We start from the raw sequence: 19,874 nt of genomic DNA, 5'->3' as shown, positions 1-19,874 counted from the left end.
AACAAATTGGCTGGTGAATGTAAACAGCTGACTGACCTTATAAGCCTCCCCCCTGCTCCCCCTGTAGCTATAAATAACGACGAATTATGAAGCTATTTCTATCTAGTGGGGGTCTCGAGAATTAGCAATATTAAATAAACAACTCAGGCTTAGAACCATCCGTGTAGGAAGAATAAGGTTTAAGGTTCGAGTTCTCAACCTATTTTGGTTTTATATTTACCATTAGCAAGTTATGTACTAGCTTAATAGCATAAACTTTGCCACACTCTTATGTACTTGGTTTTACTACTGCCCCTTGGCATTGTGCATGGTTCTACCTGCATTTCGAGTCTAGTGCTTCAATAAAATCTGGTGTGTGTTATTTAAAAAACAATTGCGTTGGGCGTCTCAAGTTTCTAGATTTCATCTGTTCAGAGACAAACACATGTTCCAGGATATTTAATTACATACGACACTAACTATATTTGACTGATATCCGTAATTTTCGCATATTATTAATTAATGTCGAAAAAAACAGCCGTACCTAACGAATTTCAATTATAAATTGGGGACACCTAATCTCAAATTTCCTTGGTCTTAATTGGTAACTACCTTGTTTGTCGTCAGATGCCAGCTTATATTGGATGATTTTGCCTTTAGTGGGTCTTTTTTGGTTCTGGATTGAAGTGTCTGTCGTCAATCTTTCATGAGAGGTTTTACAGCCTTTATCAATTTATTAAAGACTGCAATAATTGTGTCTTTTTCCATAATAATATAATACTCCATCTGTCTCATAAGATGAGATCCCTAAACTGATCTCATACGGATCCTTGAGAGGCTACATAGATCAATCCACTTTTGCTAATGCAAGTGAAAAAAAAAAAGAAAAGAGAAAATAAAATTATATATTGGATTATGTAATATGTTTGAGAACATAAATTTAGTATAATGAACTTATTTATGGTTTCATATATATATTGAGAGGTTAAAACATTATGTAAATTCAAAAAAAGACAATACTCCAAGCTTTGGACGGTTTCAAGATGGAGAAATATCATTTGTTGTAGTTATTTTCCATAGTATTAAAGCAAAATCGTCTGTGTTGTCTTCTTAATTACATACCATGCTCATATTCTCTTCTTTAGATCCTTGTACATGCTATTTCAACCACCTGTTATTAATTAATGTCACAAACTGTTATACCTAATTTAATTAAATTATAACTTGCGGATGCCACGTTCAAATTTCCTTGGTCTTGATTAGCAACTGCCTTGTTTGTCGTCAATTTTCCCATTGATTGTGGATTTGGACTAGTTTATTAGGGTTTATCCATTCTATTTAATTAAAAATCTGCTTAGCTTAAATAGAATAAAAATATAAAAAAACTATAAAATGTTTTAAAATAATAAAAAATAAAAGAAAAATAATAATAAAGAGAGAATAATAGATAAAGAACATAAATATTTGATTATAAGATAATAGATTAGGTTAAGTAAGATACGGAGATATATCTATAAAAAGAATGAATGTTTGATCATCAAAAAATAGTAATGGTAAGTCTAAGTTAAAAAAAGAAAATATATAGTGAATTAAATATATACATTTGATGGTAAAAAATATAATTAAGCAAATAAATATTAGTTAGTAAAAATTGACCAAAACAAAAAATAATATATAGAAGGATATTTAGTTACATGAAAAGCAGACTAAGAAAAGACTAAGGATAATATTAAATAGATGGCCTTGTGAAAATCAGTTAAATGAATAAGAAGTAAATATAAAAATATTTTTTATGAAAAATAAGTCAGGAACGTACTAGAAATAAAATATTTACTAATATGAATTTATATTTTATATAGGCATATAGGAAAATGTGATATAGCATAGAATCATTAGTATAAAAATATAACAATTACTTTATGATCAATACCGATGATGGGATGTTCATTCAGAATGTGAGAAATCGCAATTCTGAGTAAATTTTCTTAAGTTAAGAATTTTGATTAAGACCTCACCAGTATGATGGGGGTCCTTAATATTGAAATCCGATATTCTTAATCCTAAATAAATAAATAAAAATTATATATCCTATTACCAAATAACCAAAATATACAAACAAAAGAAATAAGAAATTACCGGCAACAAAAAATTTTGTAATCATAATAATAATACAAAAAAGAATGAATAAAATACATATATAAATAATAACTATAAAATAAAAAATAAAAAAATATTGGCTTTGAACATATGATTTTGGAAAATATCATATAGTGAATTGAATAAGTACTTACATAGCAAAATACATAATGAAATAAAAATGGAACAATAAGTAAATATAAAACATTTATTCATGGTACATATGCTCACACATAAAAATAATGAAATAAGGAACAAATATTAGAATTATGAGTGCATCACGTGATTCGGTCACATTGTTAAATATCATGGCATATAGACATATTTGTATACAAGTATAAGCCCTGATGATGGGATTTCTTGAGGGAGCTTGTGAAGGCGAGTTTCTTCGTAAAACTCCCTAGGTGAAAAGATACCTCTGAATCCCACCAGTACAATGAGAGAGTTTGGAGAAATATCTTTAATAAAAAGCTTTTGTCCATATTAAGATTTGCATTCACAAAAATACAGTGTTTTTTTCTCACAAATGACTATCTCAATGATGAGATCTACCTAGTTAAGTTACGAAGACGAATTTCCCAAGTATTTTCCTAGGTGAGAGAATACTTCCGGATCTCACCAGTATGATGAGTGAATTTGGAAAGTACGCTCAATAAAAGGTCTTCGTGTGGCATTATCTTGATTTTATGTCATGCATTTCATAATTACATCACGTGCATGTTAAACCCAAAAAACCAAATAAACATTTTAATTTGTTAATAGAATAAAAGAAGAATTGAATAAATCAAATTAAAAAAATATAAAAATAAAATTAATGTATTAGGATAATATATGGTACCGTTCATAAAACGGGTATCATAGGGGTGTTAATCCTTCGCCGTACATAACTGTACTTCCAAACTATGTTCTTGCTTACTAACATATAAAAATAGAATTAATGGGTTAGCAAGCTATGTTCTTGCTTACTAGCATATAAATTGCTACACTCTTAAAGCTACGTACTTGGTTTTACCACATGCCATTGGCATTGTGCATGGTTCTACCTGTATTTCGAGTCTAGCACTTCAATAAAATATGGTGTGTTATTTAAAATACAATTGAGTTGGGTGTCTCAAGTTTCTAGATTTTATCCATTCAAAGACAAATATAAGTTCCAGCATATTTAATTACATACGACACTGAATATATTTTCTTCCTTATATCATTATATGTGTATGTTATTTTAATTTGACTGTTATCAGTAATTTTCACATGTTATTAATTAATGTCAAAAACAGTTATACTTAATTAATTTGTATTATAAATTGAGGAAACCGAGTGTCAAATTTCTATTATAAACTGTCTCATAGGATGAGATCCCTAATCTACTTCAACGCAAAGCGTTTTCATAACAACTTTGAAGGATTATGATTGAGAGATTTGAACGTAAACTTTACTCTCCTAATTGGCTCTAAGACCAAAAAACTGTTGAGTTACAGGATTAGAGAGATATAGTTGGGTCAAAACAATGTCAATACATGGGCAAATCGGAACTACGACCAGAAAACTGATGAGTCCGATTGAAGTGTAAAAGACTATTCCCTTATATTATCTTTCGGTTTTCCAAGCACCAAAGGGAGTGATCAAACAGTTAGATAAATTGAGATCTTTTTCGTGGGATGGGGTGAAATCAATAGGAAGATAACCAAAGTCAAGTAAAAGATGGTGTGTCAATCAGAATGGAAGGAGGATTGAGCACAACGAATAAAGGATTTTATATGAAAGATGATTAAAAAGTAATTATAAAAATAACCATTTTATATATATCAAATTATATATATAATAATAAAAATTAAAATTTGCGGGGTGACGACCCTGCCCCTACCGCATCGCCAATCTTGAGCGTAAGAGTGTTGGCTTTACTAAGTAAATGGTGATGGAAGTAAAAACATTGTCAGTAATAGAACTTCATTTTTTATAAAATTCATAGGTTTTTTTTTTTGTTGAAGTTTGACTTTGTCATTTTAGTGTTTTAATTTTACCTTTTAGTCCCTCTGTGCCAATTTTTAAAAATTTAGTTCTTATATTTAAATTAACTATTGATTTAAGGGTAATCAATAATGACATTACTTATCTAGTGTTAAATTCTTGAGCAATTCATGCAGTAATTAGATGTAAGTTCTATTTAAATACATATTTTGAAGTGGTTAATTTATATTGTAAGTTGCTTTATAGATAATTTAACAGAATTTATTGTATAGAGAGTTTGAATTCTATTACGACAAAATTAATAAAAAAAAAGAGACATCCCAAATGCTGTGGATGGGCTTGGCACATTCGATTCCAAAATTACAAGCAGAAGGTGGCCATATCAGACTGGGCTTGTAGAAGGCAAAGTCGGACGGAGCTGGAGCTAGTAAGGTGGCTAAGACAGCAGCAACCAACAAGTGCCAATGCATTGTTACCACAAGAAGAGGCGAGTAATTAAGCTTGCCAAGAGTGCTTCTACGCAAGGCTTTTTATACCAACTTTGAATATTCGAATTAACTAGGAAAATTTAAAAAACCAAAAAAAAATTCTATCTTATGTGTATGGTCTAAATTAAAAATTAATCCCACTTGACATGTCGAAGGCTAATTTTGTTGTACAATTATTTATACTATTTATAAAATTTTTGAGTGATTTATGTTTCCAATCCTACCCCTCTCTATAAATAAAAATAAAAGTTATAATATTTCAAAAAATCTTAAACTATTCAGAAAAATTCAAATAAATTCATATTCCTTTATTGCATTCAATCAAGTTTTTATACGTTTATTTTGAATCAAATAAGTTTTTATAACTAATGATTGATTAATTATTATTAATCAAAATGTCACTTGTTTAAAGATTTAATTAATTTTAATAAAAAACAAAAATTTATTCAAACTTTCAAAAACAATTCAAGAATTTTTTTCGAGCATTATGGCAAAATAAGATTGAAATTTTATCCTTTATTCTTCAATTCTTACACATGTATGTGTGTGCGCAAAAATTCAATGAATTTAAGCCACACATGAAAAGACACCTCTCCTGCATCTAGGATTTTAAGTTATGTACGTGATCTATTTTTCCTAATTGGCTCCAGGACAAAAAATGTTGACCTTGTTTTTTGATCTAAATATTCTGTTGGGTGTCTTAATTTCCCTGTTTTTGTCCCCTTTTCCAAAGACAAACATATTTTCATTAAATACGACACTGCCATTTTCTCCCTTATATCTTTACATATAAAGATATATATAAATTTGTATTATAACTTGAAGACACCATGTCTCACATTTCATTGGTCTTAATTAGTAACTATGTTCTTCATCAAATCCCAATTTATTAATTGATCTTGCCTTTATCCTCCAGGTCTGAGTGAGTTTTTTTTTTCCCTTGTTTGAGTGTCACACGTCCATCCATTTTGAGATGTCTATTATCTTTATTTATTATAATTTTTAATTATTATGTCTTTCTCATAATAATATTATGAAATTTCATCTTTCGGACAAAGTTTCACCTTTCAAAGACAATTTTATCTTTCATAATTTTGTCCTTTTACTAATTTCATTGAATTTAATTCGTATTTTATTATTAAAAGCCAATGACTATCATTGTTTCCTTTGTTGTCTTGTTATCAATAAATTCACTAAAAAAACAAAAATCAACTAGTGTTCACATGCGCATTTTGTATGTTATTCTGAAATTCTATTTGATTGATATTTTTACTATTTATTTTTTAAAAAACAAATAAAAGATAAATAACAAAAATATGGATGAAAAATTTTTTAATAAAAAATAAAAATCAGAGTAATTAGCTAGTACCTCGATTATAATGTGAATAACATGTTCTTAGAGAGAAAAACAAAAACAAAAACAATAATTAGCTAGGTCTGTCTATTAGTGCTTGTGCATATTTAATTAATTTGCACTGAATTTTTAATGGAAAATTTGAGAAGTAAGAAGGCACATTTTCTTTGTCCCCTTGGACATGGAAACAATCATATTAAATTGATATAAAACAAATTGACCAAAAAACAAAATATCACATTTCGTCTTTTACACCTGAAAAAAAAGACAAAAACAAAAAATAGAAATGGCCTCAACTACAATGTGAAACACGAGTGAATGATTCCAATAGCGATAAGGTTCATGAAGAATTATGATGGAGATATATCTATCTAACTTATTCACAAGATAGAAAAAAAATTATGTGTCTTCTCTCCCTTGTCTTGGAGTACAACAAGAAAACTCACAAAGGACAATAAATTACATACCTCACTCTTATATATATATTATCTTCTTTGCTATAGTAACATCATGAAATTTAATCTTATTGTAAGGTCATTGCATAATGACCTTTAGATTTATAAGATTCAATTTTGCATAATGACCTTTAGATTTATAAGATTCAATTTCAAACGCCGATAAAAAAAAGTAAAATTAAAATTTGTAAACAGTTGTGAACTCTACTATTTGAGCTTACAGTAAAATCAGTTTTACTATTCTCTTTCAATTTGTGGGAACAATGATGATCAAGTGCATTTTTCATAATTTCACGTGTTATATATTAATGGCAAAGAATAAAGAAATTTATAATTTTTTAGAGACTTAAACCTTGAGTCTTGAACTACATAACAAGAGAAATTTCTCTTAATATCTTATAAATTAATCTCGTTTCGTCTATTTTAGAATTTGTTATCATATCCGATTTTAAATACTTAAATGGAGTTGAGAACCAATTTATGTTTTCGAGTAAACTATATTCATGATCACTCAAATTTATAAAATATTTTATCTTCATCATTGACATTTTAGAAATTAAGTTTTGATTAGTACTAATGATTATAAAAATTTAACATTTCTAGATCAATGTCGTTAACTAATCGCTAATGGAATTCTATCAAGAATTTATATAGCAAGGTCAGTGTTGCAACAGCAGCCAGTAATTAAGTGCCTCATTTGCATTGCTATAGCAGCCAATATAATTAAGAAATATGCTAATAATTAAGCTTGCCACCCAATTTGTTTACATTAATTCAATGTATACCTAACAACCAAAGGACCACTGGTAACTTATTCTTATGGGTACGTAGAATCAAGTTTCATCCATAATTTTTGTGACAAACGTGAAAACAAAGAAGCATAAGGAAGGCAGATATTTGCTGTGTTGAGACAATGGGACAGTTTTAATTTTCTCATTTGAGCAGGTGATTAATAAAGATTTCCAAGATAAATTTATCTGGAATTGGACCTCCATGGTGTTAGTTTCTCCAATTCTTTTTGTCGTCAAGTCCTCCTTACTAATACTCTTCATGCAGATCATTGGGAAACGATATGGTCTGGTCTAGTACCTCAGAAAATTGAGGTTAGGCTACCCAAGTAAGGGCTTTAGGTCTCAAATATGCAATATATTTTGGTACATTCTTATTGAAGAGAAAAAAAAATGTGATTTGAAAAATAATTATTGAAGTTGTCTTCTGCTTTTTCTTTTTCTTTCCAAAATTTAGTCAAAAACTTTATATTATATAGTATAAATAATTATCTCGATGTACATTCTTAATAGTTAATACTATACAGATATGATAGAAGTAAAAGAAAGCTATGAGAGTGCTTGGAGATCAATCGCACGGGAATGTCATGAGGCTTGGTAATGTTGGAACACTAGAGTTCTGCCTAAAGTCCAATGCTCTTTTTGATGGTAATGTTGGAAAGCGTTCCTACCAAGAATTTTTTTAAGATTTGAAGAATCTCCTTTGAACAGACCGTTGATGTTTTAATGATGTCCTATATATGATCTGTTTTTGTACTATCAAGAAAAGAGATAAATTCAGAAAGAAAACACATAAAAATTTTTGTCTTGGTGCCAAGAAGAAGAGTAGGTTTTGTAGATATCTCCATCATAATTATTCCCTAAACTTATTGCTATTGGATTTTCATTAACTCGTTTTTCACATTATCGTCCAGATATTAGCTAATTATTTTTTGTCTTAAGTGTGCAAGAGAAACAATGGAGGTTTTGATGTTTGATATTTTGTTTTTTAGTAAATTACTTTGATAACATTTTAATTTGATTGTTTCCAGGGTCCAAGATAACAAAAGAAATGATATTTTCATGCCTTTCAAAAAAAATAACAAAAGAAATTCAACATAATTTTGATGTGGCAAAATACAATTGATGGGTGCAAAATGATGGGGTTTTCATCATTTTTCTCTATTGAACCTTAATTCATAATGGGCAGAGTAGTCATTTCCCCCTTTTTTTTTTGGGGGTTTTCTCAGCTTTGGCTGACCATACCATGACTCGAAGTACTTATAAAAACCCTTGCAGACATTGAATTAATGTAGAGCACTGATTAGCATCTTGATCTTGAGTGTAAAAATGCAGAGGCAATTACTTGTTGCAGCTGTCTTAGCCACATTGAGCTTGCTAGTTTCTGGTCAGACTGATTACCCTGATTTCTTCTACAAACTCAGTCTGCAATGGCCACCTTCGGTTTGTACCCCTTCTCAGTGCCCGTCACCCATCCCCCAAACTTTTACAATCCATGGTTTATGGCCACAATCTCTTGAAGATGACAAGGCGATTCCTCCGTATGATGTAAAAAAATGCACCGATGTCCAACCTACGGCTCCAGAAAATATTTTGGTAAGCAATTCATTTTCAAATCTATGTACTATTGATATATTTGATATGTCAATTGAACTAGTCGACATCTACTTTCCTATTTAAGTTATTTTAACTTTTATTGTTTACACATTTGTTTATGTAAAATTATAGGATGCATTGCAACCCATCGGAAGCAAACTAAATAATCTTTGGCCAAGCCTTTCGAAGCAGAAAACGAAAGAGGAATTTTGGGAACATGAATGGCAAAACCATGGAATGTGTTCTGATTATCCTGATAAACCTCGTAATTATTTCAGCGCAGCTTTAGATCTTACTACTAGATACAATCCACTCGAAGGTAAATCATAAAAACAAATTTAATACTAAATACTATAACTTCAATAATATCATAGTTTGTTACTGTATTTAAGCTCATCATATGCCAAACTCTCTTGAAGTTAATTAGAAAGATACTTAATCTTTTTTTATTGTTTCCATTAAAAAAAAAACCATTGATTATATGTGACTGTATTTAAAGGTGAACATGCAAAACTCTCCCCAAGTAAATTTTCAAACCATTTAAATTATTTGAAATAATTTCGACTTGTCCCAACCCAACTGTAAGAAACATATATCACCAAACGCTTTTATAAAGTTGATAAAGATTTTCATTTGAAAATAATTTATTAAACCCTATTTTCTATAGGAATGATTTTATTATTAAAATCTAGATAAGCTTAATCAAGAAAATTTGCCAAGGGAATTATAGGTTATCACATTCAAGAAAAATTCACTATATGCAGGTATTATATATGCCTTAGTTTTTTGTCCAAATATTGATCATATCTTTTGCTTCCCTCCTCCAACCAGTTATGGGAATTCAACCTGGAGATGAACTGCATGAAGTGGGAACCATATTAGATGCTGTCAAGCAACATGTGAGAGTGGGAGCATATCCTCAAATTTTATGTAACCGTCGGGCTAAAAAAGGGCTTCAGCTAAAGGAAATTCGTTTCTGCTTTGTAAGGGCAAAGCCACCCTCCGTCTTTAGGGACTGCCCCAAGCAATTGGCTGGCGATTGTAAAGAGCGGACTGACCGTATAAGGTTGCCCCCTCTTCCCTCTGAAGCTACATATATCGACGAATTATGAAGAAGTTCTTGTCTAGTGGGTTTCTAGAATTAGCAATATTAAATAAACAACTCAGGCTTAGACCCATCCATGTAGGAGGATTAAGGTTTGAAGTTTAAATTCTCAATCTATTTTATTTTCGAATTTACTATTAGCAAGCTATGTACCAGCTTAATAGCATAAACTTTGCCACACTCTTAAAGCTATGTACTTGGTTTTACTACTGGCCCTTGGCATTATGCATGGTTCTACCTGTATTTCGAGTCTAGTACTTCAATAAAATCCGGTGTGTGTTATTTAAAATACAATTGCGTTGGGTGTCTCAAGTTTCTAGATTTTGTCCGTTCAAAGACAAACATGTGTTCCAGGATATTTAATTACATACGACACTGAATATATTGACTTCCTTATTTTAATTAATGTTATTTTAATTTGACTGATGTCCATAAGTTTCACATGTTATTAATTGATGTCAAAAACAGTTATACCTAATTAATTTCTATTATAAATTGGGGACACCAAGTCTCAAATTTCTATTATAAACTGTCTCATAGGATGAGATCCCCAAACCACTTCCATGCAAAGCGTTTTTATAACAACTTTGAAGAATTATGATTGAGAGATTTGAACGTAAAATTTACTCTCCTAATTGGCTCTAAGACAAAAAAAAAAAAAAACTGATGAGTTACAGAATTAGAGAGATATAGTTGGGTCAAAACAATGTCAATACATGGGCAAATCGGAACAAAGACCAAAAACCTGATGAGCCCGATTGAAGCGTAAAAGACTATTCCTTTATATTATCTTTCGATTTTCCAAGCACCAAAGGGAGTGATCAAACAGTTAGAAATATTGAGATCTTTTTTGTGGGATGGGGTGAAACCAATAGGAAGATGACCAAAGTCAAGTAAAAGATGGTGTGTCAATAAAAAAGGAAGGAGGACTGAGCATAACGAATTAAGGATTTTACATGAAGAATAATTAAAAAATAATTATAAAAATAATCATTTTATACATATTAAATTTTATATATAATAAAAATTAAAATTTGAGGGGTGGTGAACCTGCTCCTACCGCCAATCTTGTGCATAAGAATGTTGCTTTACTAAGCAAATGGTGATGGAAGTAAAAACATTGTGTGTAATAGAACTTCATTTTTTACAAAATTCATAGGTTTTTTTTTTTGTTGAAGTTTGACTTTAGTCATTTTAGTGTTTCAATTTCACCTTTTTAGTCCCTCTATGCCAATTTTGAAAAATTTAGTTCTTATATTTAAATTAACTATTGATTTAAGGATAATCAATAATGACATTACTTATCTAGTGTTAAATTCTTAAGCAATTCACGTAGTAAGTAGATATAAGTTCTATTTAAATTTTTTATATTTAAATACATATTATGAAGTGGTTAATTTAATTTGTAAGTTGCTTTATAGATAATTTAACAGAATTTACTGTATAAAGAGTTTGAATTCTATTTCGACAAAATTAATAAAAAAAAAAGACATCCAAAATGCTGTGGATGGGCTTGGCACATTCGATTCCAGTATTACAAGGAGCAGGTGGCCATATCAGACTGAGCTTGCAGAAGGCAAAGTCAGACTTAGCTGAAGCTAGCAACGTGGCTAAAACAGCAGCAGCTAGTAAGTGCCTTAGCATTGTTACCACAAGAAGATGCAAAGTAATTAAGCTTGCCAAGAGTGCTTCTATGCAAAGCCTTTTATAGCAACTTTGAATATTCAAATTAAATAGGAAAATTTAAAAAACAAAAAAAAAAGATTTCTATCTTATGTGTATGTTATAAATTAAAAATTAATCCAACTTGACACGTGGAAGGCAAATTTTGTTGTGTTAAACATGGAGACAATTATTTATACTATTTATAAAATTCTTGATTGATTTATGATTCCCATCATACCCTTCTCTCCAAATAAAAAAAAAATACAAGATATAGTACTTTTTAAAAAAAATCTTTAACTATTTAAAAATTTTAAATAAATTCATATTCTTTTCTTATGTTCAATCAAGCTTTTATTCAAACTTCTGAAATAGGTCATAAAGTTTTTCAAGCATTATGTCAAAATAAAAATAAAATTTCATTTTAAATTCAATGAATTTAATCGAAATATTCTGTTGGGTGCCTCAATTTCCCTGTTTTTGTCCCTTTTTCCAAAGACAAACGTATTTTCATTAAATACGACACTGCCATTTTCTCCCTTATATCTTTATATATAAAGATATATATAAATTTGTATTATAACTTGAAGACACCATGTCTCAAATTTCCTTGGTCTTAATTAGTAACTATGTTCCTCATCCAATCCCAATTTATTAATTGATCTTGCCATAATCTTCCAGGTTTGGGTGAGTTTTATTTTTTTTTTCCTTGTTTGAGTGTCACACGTTCATCCATTTTGAGATGTTTATTATCTTCATTTATTATATTAATGATTGTGTCTTTTTCATAATAATATTATGAAATTTTGTCTTTCGGACAAAGTTTCGCCATTCAAACTCAATTTTATCTTTCATAATTTAGTCCTTTTATTGAATTTAATTCCTATTTTATTATTAAAAGCTGGTAAATATCATTATTTCCTTCGTTGTCTTGCTATCAATAAATTCACTGAAAAAACAAAAATCAACTAGTGTTCACACGCACATTTTGTTTGTTATTCTGAAATTCTATATGATTGATATTTTTATTTTTTTAAAAAAAATAAATAAAAGAATACCACTCAAAAAAATTTTAACAAAAAATAAAAATCATAATAATTGGCTAGTACCTCGATTATAAGGTGAATAACATGTTCTTAGAGAAAAAAAAACAAAAACAAAAACAATAATTAGCTAGGTCTGTCTTTTGGTGCCTGTGCATAGTTAATTAATTTGCACTGAATTTTTAAAGGAAAATTTGAGAAGTAAGAGGGCACATTCTCTTTGTTCCCTTGGACATGGAAACAGTCATATTAAATTGTTATCAAACAAATTGACTAAAAGACAACATCTCACATTTCCTCTTTTACACCTGAAAAAAAAAACAAAAACAAAATCTATAAATGGCCTCAACTGCAATGTGAAACACGAGCGAATGAATCCAATAGCGATAAGGTTCATGAAGAATTATGGTGGAGATATATCTATCTAACTTATTCACACGATAGAAAAAAAATTATGTGTTTTCTCTCCCTTGTCTTGGAGTACAAAAAGAAAACTCACGAAGGACAATAAATTATATCTTCTTTGCTACTGTAAGGTCATGAAATTTATCCTTATTGTAAGGTCATTGCTTAACGACCCTTAAATTTATAAGATTCAATTTCAACCATCGATTAAAAAATAAAATTAAAATTTATAAACAATTGTGAACTCTATTATTTGACCTTATAGTAAGGTCAAGCTTACTATTCTCTTTCAATTAGCGTAGATATTGATGATCAAGTGCATTTCATAATTTCACATGTTATATATTAATAGCAAAAAATAAAAAATTTATAATTTTTAGGGGCCTAAACCTTGAGTCTTGAACTACACAATAAGCGAAATTTCTCTTGATATCTTATAAATTAATATCATTTCGTCTATTTTAGAATTTATGATCATATCTGATATTAAATATCTAAATGAAGTTAAGCATCAATTTAGGTTTTCGAGTAAACTATACCGATGATCTCTCAAATTTATAAAATATTTTATTTTCATCGTTAACATTTTAGAAATTAAGTTTTGATTAATATTAATGCTTTTAAAATTTTACCATTTCTAGATCAATGTCGTTAACTAATCACTAACGGAATTCTATCAAAAATTTATATAGCAAGGTCACTGTTGCAGCAGAAGCCAGTAAGTGCCTCATTTGCATTGTTATGGCAGCCTGTATAATTAAGAAATATGCTAACAGTTAAGCTTGCCACCCAATTTTTTACATTAATTCAATGTATACCCAAAAAACCAAAAAGACCACCTGTAACTTATCCTTATGGCTATATAGAATCAAGATTCATCCATAATTTTTTGACAAATGTGAAAACGGAGAAGCATAGGGAAGGCAGATATTTGCTGTATGTTGAGACAATGGGACAGTTCTAATTCTCTTTTCTCGCTGAGCAGGTGATTGATAAAGATTTCCAAGATAAACTTATCTGAAAATGGACCTCAGTGGTGTTTATTTCTCCAATTCCTTTTGTCGTCAAGTCCTCCTTACTAATACTCTTCATGCAGGTCACTGGGAAAGGATATGGTCTGGTCTAGTGCCTCATAAAATTGAGGTTTTTGCTAGCACTTGTGAGAGGAAGCTTGGTGGTTCACGACACTCTGATAAAGAGAGGGTTCATTAGTTCCAATGCTGCCACGTGTCTCTTGTGCAGACACGAGATTGAAACAGTACAGCACTTTCTTTTCTTGTGATAGTACTTGGCTTATCTAGCAATTGTGGTGCGCTTTGTGGAACGTTGATTGGGTCTCTCATTTAAACCCTCATGACTGCTTTCTTAGCTGGTTCGAATATGCTAGTAACTTTAATGATGGTGTCATATAGTAAATGAGATGGTATGCTATAACTTGAACTATGTGGATAGCTAGAAATTGATGTCGTCTTAGTGTAGTCAAAATATTTGTGAGTGGCAGTCAACTTTTGTGATTGTACTTATTCTCAAAGCCCTTACCATCTCTTTATGCCATGAAATGTCTTTTGCAGATCATGCTAAAGACTTGATGATGGCATAATGGTAAAGAAGGTTAATAAAATCAATGCCCCAACTCTAGCCCTCCATAAGGGACCCTGTGAGATTCTCTATTGTTGGTCATGCCCCTCGTGCAACTAGGCGTGTCAATAATGCGATTTCATGGATTAGGCTAGGGTCGACCCTTGGTTGGGTAGGGCCACCCAAGCAAAGGCTTTAGGTCCCAAAGTTGAGGAAGTTCCATAGTTGTATAATAATTATAACATAACTAATTATATTAAAAATATATAAAAATAAATATAACTAATAAAATATTTATCTAGTTTCTCGTGCCTAATAAATATCTATTTCCTCTCACATCCACATCTTTATTATTTTTCAACTATTTATTTTATTTTTTATTAAAAATATGTAAAAGTAAAAGATAATTAATAAAATAACATATTTTCTCATTTCTCTAATTATGTGTCTAATAAATCTCAATTTTTATCACTTCCCAATTTGTGAAATGCTATTAATTCTCAACTATTTTTCCTATTTCCAATCAACTAACGCTAATATGAATTGGCATTTACTATGATTTCTTCTAAAGAAATTGCATCTAAAATGAACATAGAATCTAAAGAAGTTGCATCTAAAATTAACATAAAACCTAAAGAAATTGCATCTAAAATGAACATAGAACCTAAATTCCATGATGCATGTATCATTTGTAGAAAAAAAAAACAATTTGATGAGAATGTTGAGAGGGAAATAACAAGATCTCTTGAAAAATCCTTTAGAATTAATTACTTCTTAAATATATTAGATCAAGTAATTTTTTCACTCTAAAGTAGATAATTTGAACAATTTAAGATATATGAAAGTATTTTTTATTTTCTATTTAACGGTAAAAAGTTGAAGTTATTAGACGATAATAGTTTGAAAGAATATTGCCTTAATTTTGAATGTTCTTTAAAATATAACAACTATTCTAATATTAATTGCTTAGATTTATTTTCCAAGTTAAAAATTTTTTAAAAAAAATTATACAAATGGAAGATATCAATCTAATCGACATACCTAATCATATAAAAAGACTTGATTCTTTTTCAAATGCATATATTGGTTTTAAAATAACGTTAACAATTCCAATAAATATTTAAATATTTAAATATTTCGCTTTATACCTTCAAAGTTATTGAGCCACTCCTAGGTTAGGCCGCATCCTGGGGTCTTTAAATTCAATACAGATAGTGCTACAAGACGCTGCCTTGGTGAATATGGTATAGGGAGAATTTTAAGAAATGACAATGGAGGCGTTCTTGCTATTTTCTCTAAGCCTATTCAGGTCACTTAGGCCAATCGTGCTGAGCATATTGCGATGAAAGAGGCTATGATTTATGCGGCCTCTCAGTGGTGTTCTTCCCATCCTCTCCTGATTGAGTCAGATGCAAAAAAATGTTGTTGGCAAGATTACCAAACCCTTTGAAGTTCCGTAGAAGCTAAGGCCATAGATTATGCGAACACTCAAGATTCTCAAGATTGTTGGAAGTTGAGAAATCAAACACATTCCTTGATCGTCTAATGACAAAGCCAATAATCTTGCCAAAGAAGGTGTGTCTCGTGCTCAAGCTCTTTCCCGGATCAATGAGAGTGACTAATGTTTTTCCTGGATCTCCTCTGTTTCTACTCAAGGGAAGAAGCTCCTTTAGGTATGGGGGGTCATGGCCCCTCTAAATTTTAAAAAAAAATTTATGCCATATAGAATTTTTAAAACTTTTAAGATATTCCCTTAATGGCCCCTTCAAAATAATTTTTTATTTAATAATTAATACAAATAAAAAATAACGAAAAATGATCTTATATACCTCACTCAACTTCAAAGTTTTTTTTTGTTTTCTTCTTTCAATTTATATTATTATTTTTATTTATATTTGTTTATACTATTTACTCATATGTTCTAAGTTTCTATAGATTTTTTTCTTCAAATTTCTACGAATCATTAACCATTTTTTTTCTTTTTGTTGTCATTTGTGGGTAATATCTTCTACTTGTCATGTTCTTCTTTTTCTATTGTGAGAATTTTATTTTTTATTATGTTAATCTTTAAAAATTAATAAATTATTATGTAGTTCTAAACTATAAGTTGCAGTGTTATACTATTACTTAAAATTTTATCAATGTATCATTTTGTATTAATCCCGATTATGTAAGAGGAAATTATCGTGAGTATATCTTATTTATGTGCTTTATATTTTATGTTTAGTTGAAAGGAAATTACCTTGAATATATAGTCTTTAAAAGAGGAAATTATTAATTATGTATATCATATTTAATTATTTATATTTTATGCATTATAATTTTATATTTAGTATCATAAGTTTAAAGTAGAAGTAAAAAAAGATTATAGGATGTTGTATACATGAATTTTTTTTTTCAAGTTTGATTAAAGGATGAGCAAGTTAAAAACAATTGACAGATTTTTTAAATAAAATACAAATCATCTAAATGATTCTCTTACACTTGAACTACCAAGCCTCAATACTTCAACTCAAGAATAAGAGCAATATAAATCAAAACATTCATGACTCGATCTTAAAGCAATAGATGTTTTTCAGTATATAATTAATAATTGATGAACTTGAAGAAACATGGTCGAATACAATTTTCCTAAAAGGTTATTATAAGTCTTTCTTTTCTTGATTCACATGTTACATAAACCTATTTTTAATTATCAATCTTTTGATTTTTGGTTAAATTCAACATATTATTTTAAAAAATTTTAACCCTTATTTTTCTATCTTTACCCCCTTAACAAAAGTTGACTAACTCTATCCCTATTTCTGCTGCTCATGGTTTCTTTTTTGGGTTAACTTCTCTATTTTTGTGGTAGGATGTTATCTGCTCCTCTTTTTTGTAGACAGTACGTCTTTAGATGGATAGATTGATTCCTGCTCCTTTATTTTCGGTGGCCAATTTGCTAACAAGGACGACTCAATAACTTCAAAGACTTAAAACGAAATATTCAAAGGAGGCTTGTTTTTTAAATTAAGAACAAAATTTATTAAAATTTTATTCTACTAGCTTTTTATGATACAAAATTTCTAATTAAACTTTTATAATAAACTTGTTCTAATATTTCTTTTTTAATTGATAATATAGGCAATCCATTTAATTTTTCTTAAATTATTATTGATTTTAAATAAGATTTTATTAATTTTAGTTTTGAAAAACATTTTTCTCCTCAAGCAACACTTACTAGAATTGTTAACATTATTCTAAAAGTAATGTGTGCATTTGAAAAAGAATCAAATCTTTTTATATGATTAAGTATGACGATTAGACTGTTATTTTTCATTTATATAATTTCTTTTAAAATTTTTAACTCTAAGAATAAATCTAAACCATCAATATCAAAATTGTTGTTATATTTTAAGGAACATTCAAGATTAAGACAATATTCAACTTTTTACTGTTAAATAAAAAACCAAAAACACTTTCATATATGTTAAATTGTTCAAATCTACTTTGAAGTGAAAAAATTGCTTCATCTAATAAATTAATTATAAATAATTCTTCAGGAGATCTTGTTATTTCATTATCAACATTCTCATCAAATTATTTATTTCTACAAATGATACGTGTATTATGGAAATTAGGTTCTATGTTCATTTTAGATGCAATTTCTTTAAAAGAAATCATATAAGATGCAAATCGATATTGATTGGAAATAAGAGAAATAATTGAGAATTAATAGCATTGTAGGAATTGGAAAGTGATAAAAATTTAGATTTATTAGACACATAATTAGAGAAATGAGAGAATGTGTTATGTTATTAATTATCCTTAACATTTACATATTTTAAACAGATAATGAGATAAATAGTTGAGAATTAAGGATGTGGAAGTGAGAGAAAATAGATATTTATTAAGCATGAAAGAATAAGTAAAAATTTTATTAATTATCTTAATTTTTTGATATTTTTAATATAATAAATTATATTATAATTATTATAAAATTATGAGACCTCTCCAAATTTGAAACCTAAAGATCTTGCTTGGGTGGCCTTACCCTGAAACGTAAAGACCTTGCTTGGGTGTTCTTTATAAAGGCCGGTCCTGTTTGCTGCCTAGGTGATTTTGTTTTTTGATGGCTATGCTGTTTTTAATGCTGTATAGAACTCTATGTTTCTTTTTGTCCTTCTGCACCCTCGAGCAGGTCATGGTGGTGTAAATTGTGGAGACTACTGGTATTTTTTTGTTAAACACTGCTCCCCCTCTTCTCTTACGTCTTGATATATATATATATATATGTTTTAGTTACTGCAAGAATGAGTTTTATGTGTTTCTCCTTGGCTACGAGATAATTTTTTATGTGTTTATTTCTTTTCTCAGTACAAAAATAAAAGAAATAATATACTTCTATCTCATCTCTTTTTTTTTTTTCTCGAGTAAGTCTATTTTATTAATAAAAATAACTTACAAAACTTTACAATCCAAGACGTTGAACTAGAAGAGAAAATATAACTCATTGGAAGCAACCACTAAATAATTATAAAAATATGATAAATACATTGAAGCTTGTTACATAACACTCCCAAGATAATATTTATCATCAAGCACAAAGACATATTGGGTCAAAACAATCCCCATCTTTGAAAGAAAGTCTTCAAGTTATTTGTATCAACATAGGACCAGCCTTTATATGATTACATCATAAATCCAATTATTAGAACGCACTGAACATGTTTAGGCAATCAATTCCCATTTTTGCAACCTGTCAACATCAGCAAAACCTTCCGCAAAGCCCATGACCTAGTATTCGAGTTTCAAATCCATGAAAGTGCAACACAAGAATGTGACTTAATAACCAAAACTTTCATACCTTTTCATGAAAAATCAACAAAAAAGTGTAAAGCATTTCCAATTGTTGAAATTTCAGCTCAATTAGACTCTTATTCACACAAAGGACCAAAGAACAAACCCAGCACATTACCAAAACAATCTCTAAGCACTCCCCCACAACACAAGAATCCATGAAAGTGAAAAGGATAGAGATAGAGAGAAGGGAAAGGAGAGAAGTAAACAGAAAAGTAAAGAGGCAGACCTAGAGAAGGAGAGATCAAGAGATAGGAATAATGCAATCAAGAAAAACCATGAGGAAGATTACGAAGGAAGCAAATATGGAAAGCTTGCTTTAGACTATAGAGACAGTCGGGATGAGGATGAAGCTGAATTGAATGCTGGCAGCAATGAAGGTGTAACGCAGGCATCGTCATCAGAGCTTGAGGAGCGCATTGCGAGAATGAAAGAAGAAAGATTGAAAAAGAAATCTGAAGGTGTTTCAGAGGTTTTA

At 29.5% G+C, this 19,874-nt stretch overlaps 1 protein-coding gene across 1 annotated transcript; it reads left to right on the top strand.

Moving 5' to 3' along the window:
• The first annotated feature begins 8,497 nt into the window (after window positions 1-8,497).
• On the top strand, window positions 8,498-9,876 carry LOC110426421 (ribonuclease MC-like). The gene is made up of 3 exons (XM_021441628.1): window positions 8,498-8,764; window positions 8,897-9,083; window positions 9,596-9,876. Exons 1-3 carry the CDS (start codon window positions 8,498-8,500, stop codon window positions 9,874-9,876), a joined length of 735 nt encoding a protein of 244 aa, XP_021297303.1.
• Window positions 9,877-19,874: the final 9,998 nt, after the last annotated feature.

This window comes from Theobroma umbraticum, unplaced genomic scaffold (genome assembly GCF_002168275.2).
Source record: "Theobroma umbraticum cultivar Fairchild unplaced genomic scaffold, ASM216827v3 scaffold_55.0, whole genome shotgun sequence".
NCBI classification, from domain to species: domain Eukaryota; kingdom Viridiplantae; phylum Streptophyta; class Magnoliopsida; order Malvales; family Malvaceae; genus Theobroma; species Theobroma umbraticum.
This window is presented reverse-complemented; position numbering and strand designations above follow the sequence as displayed.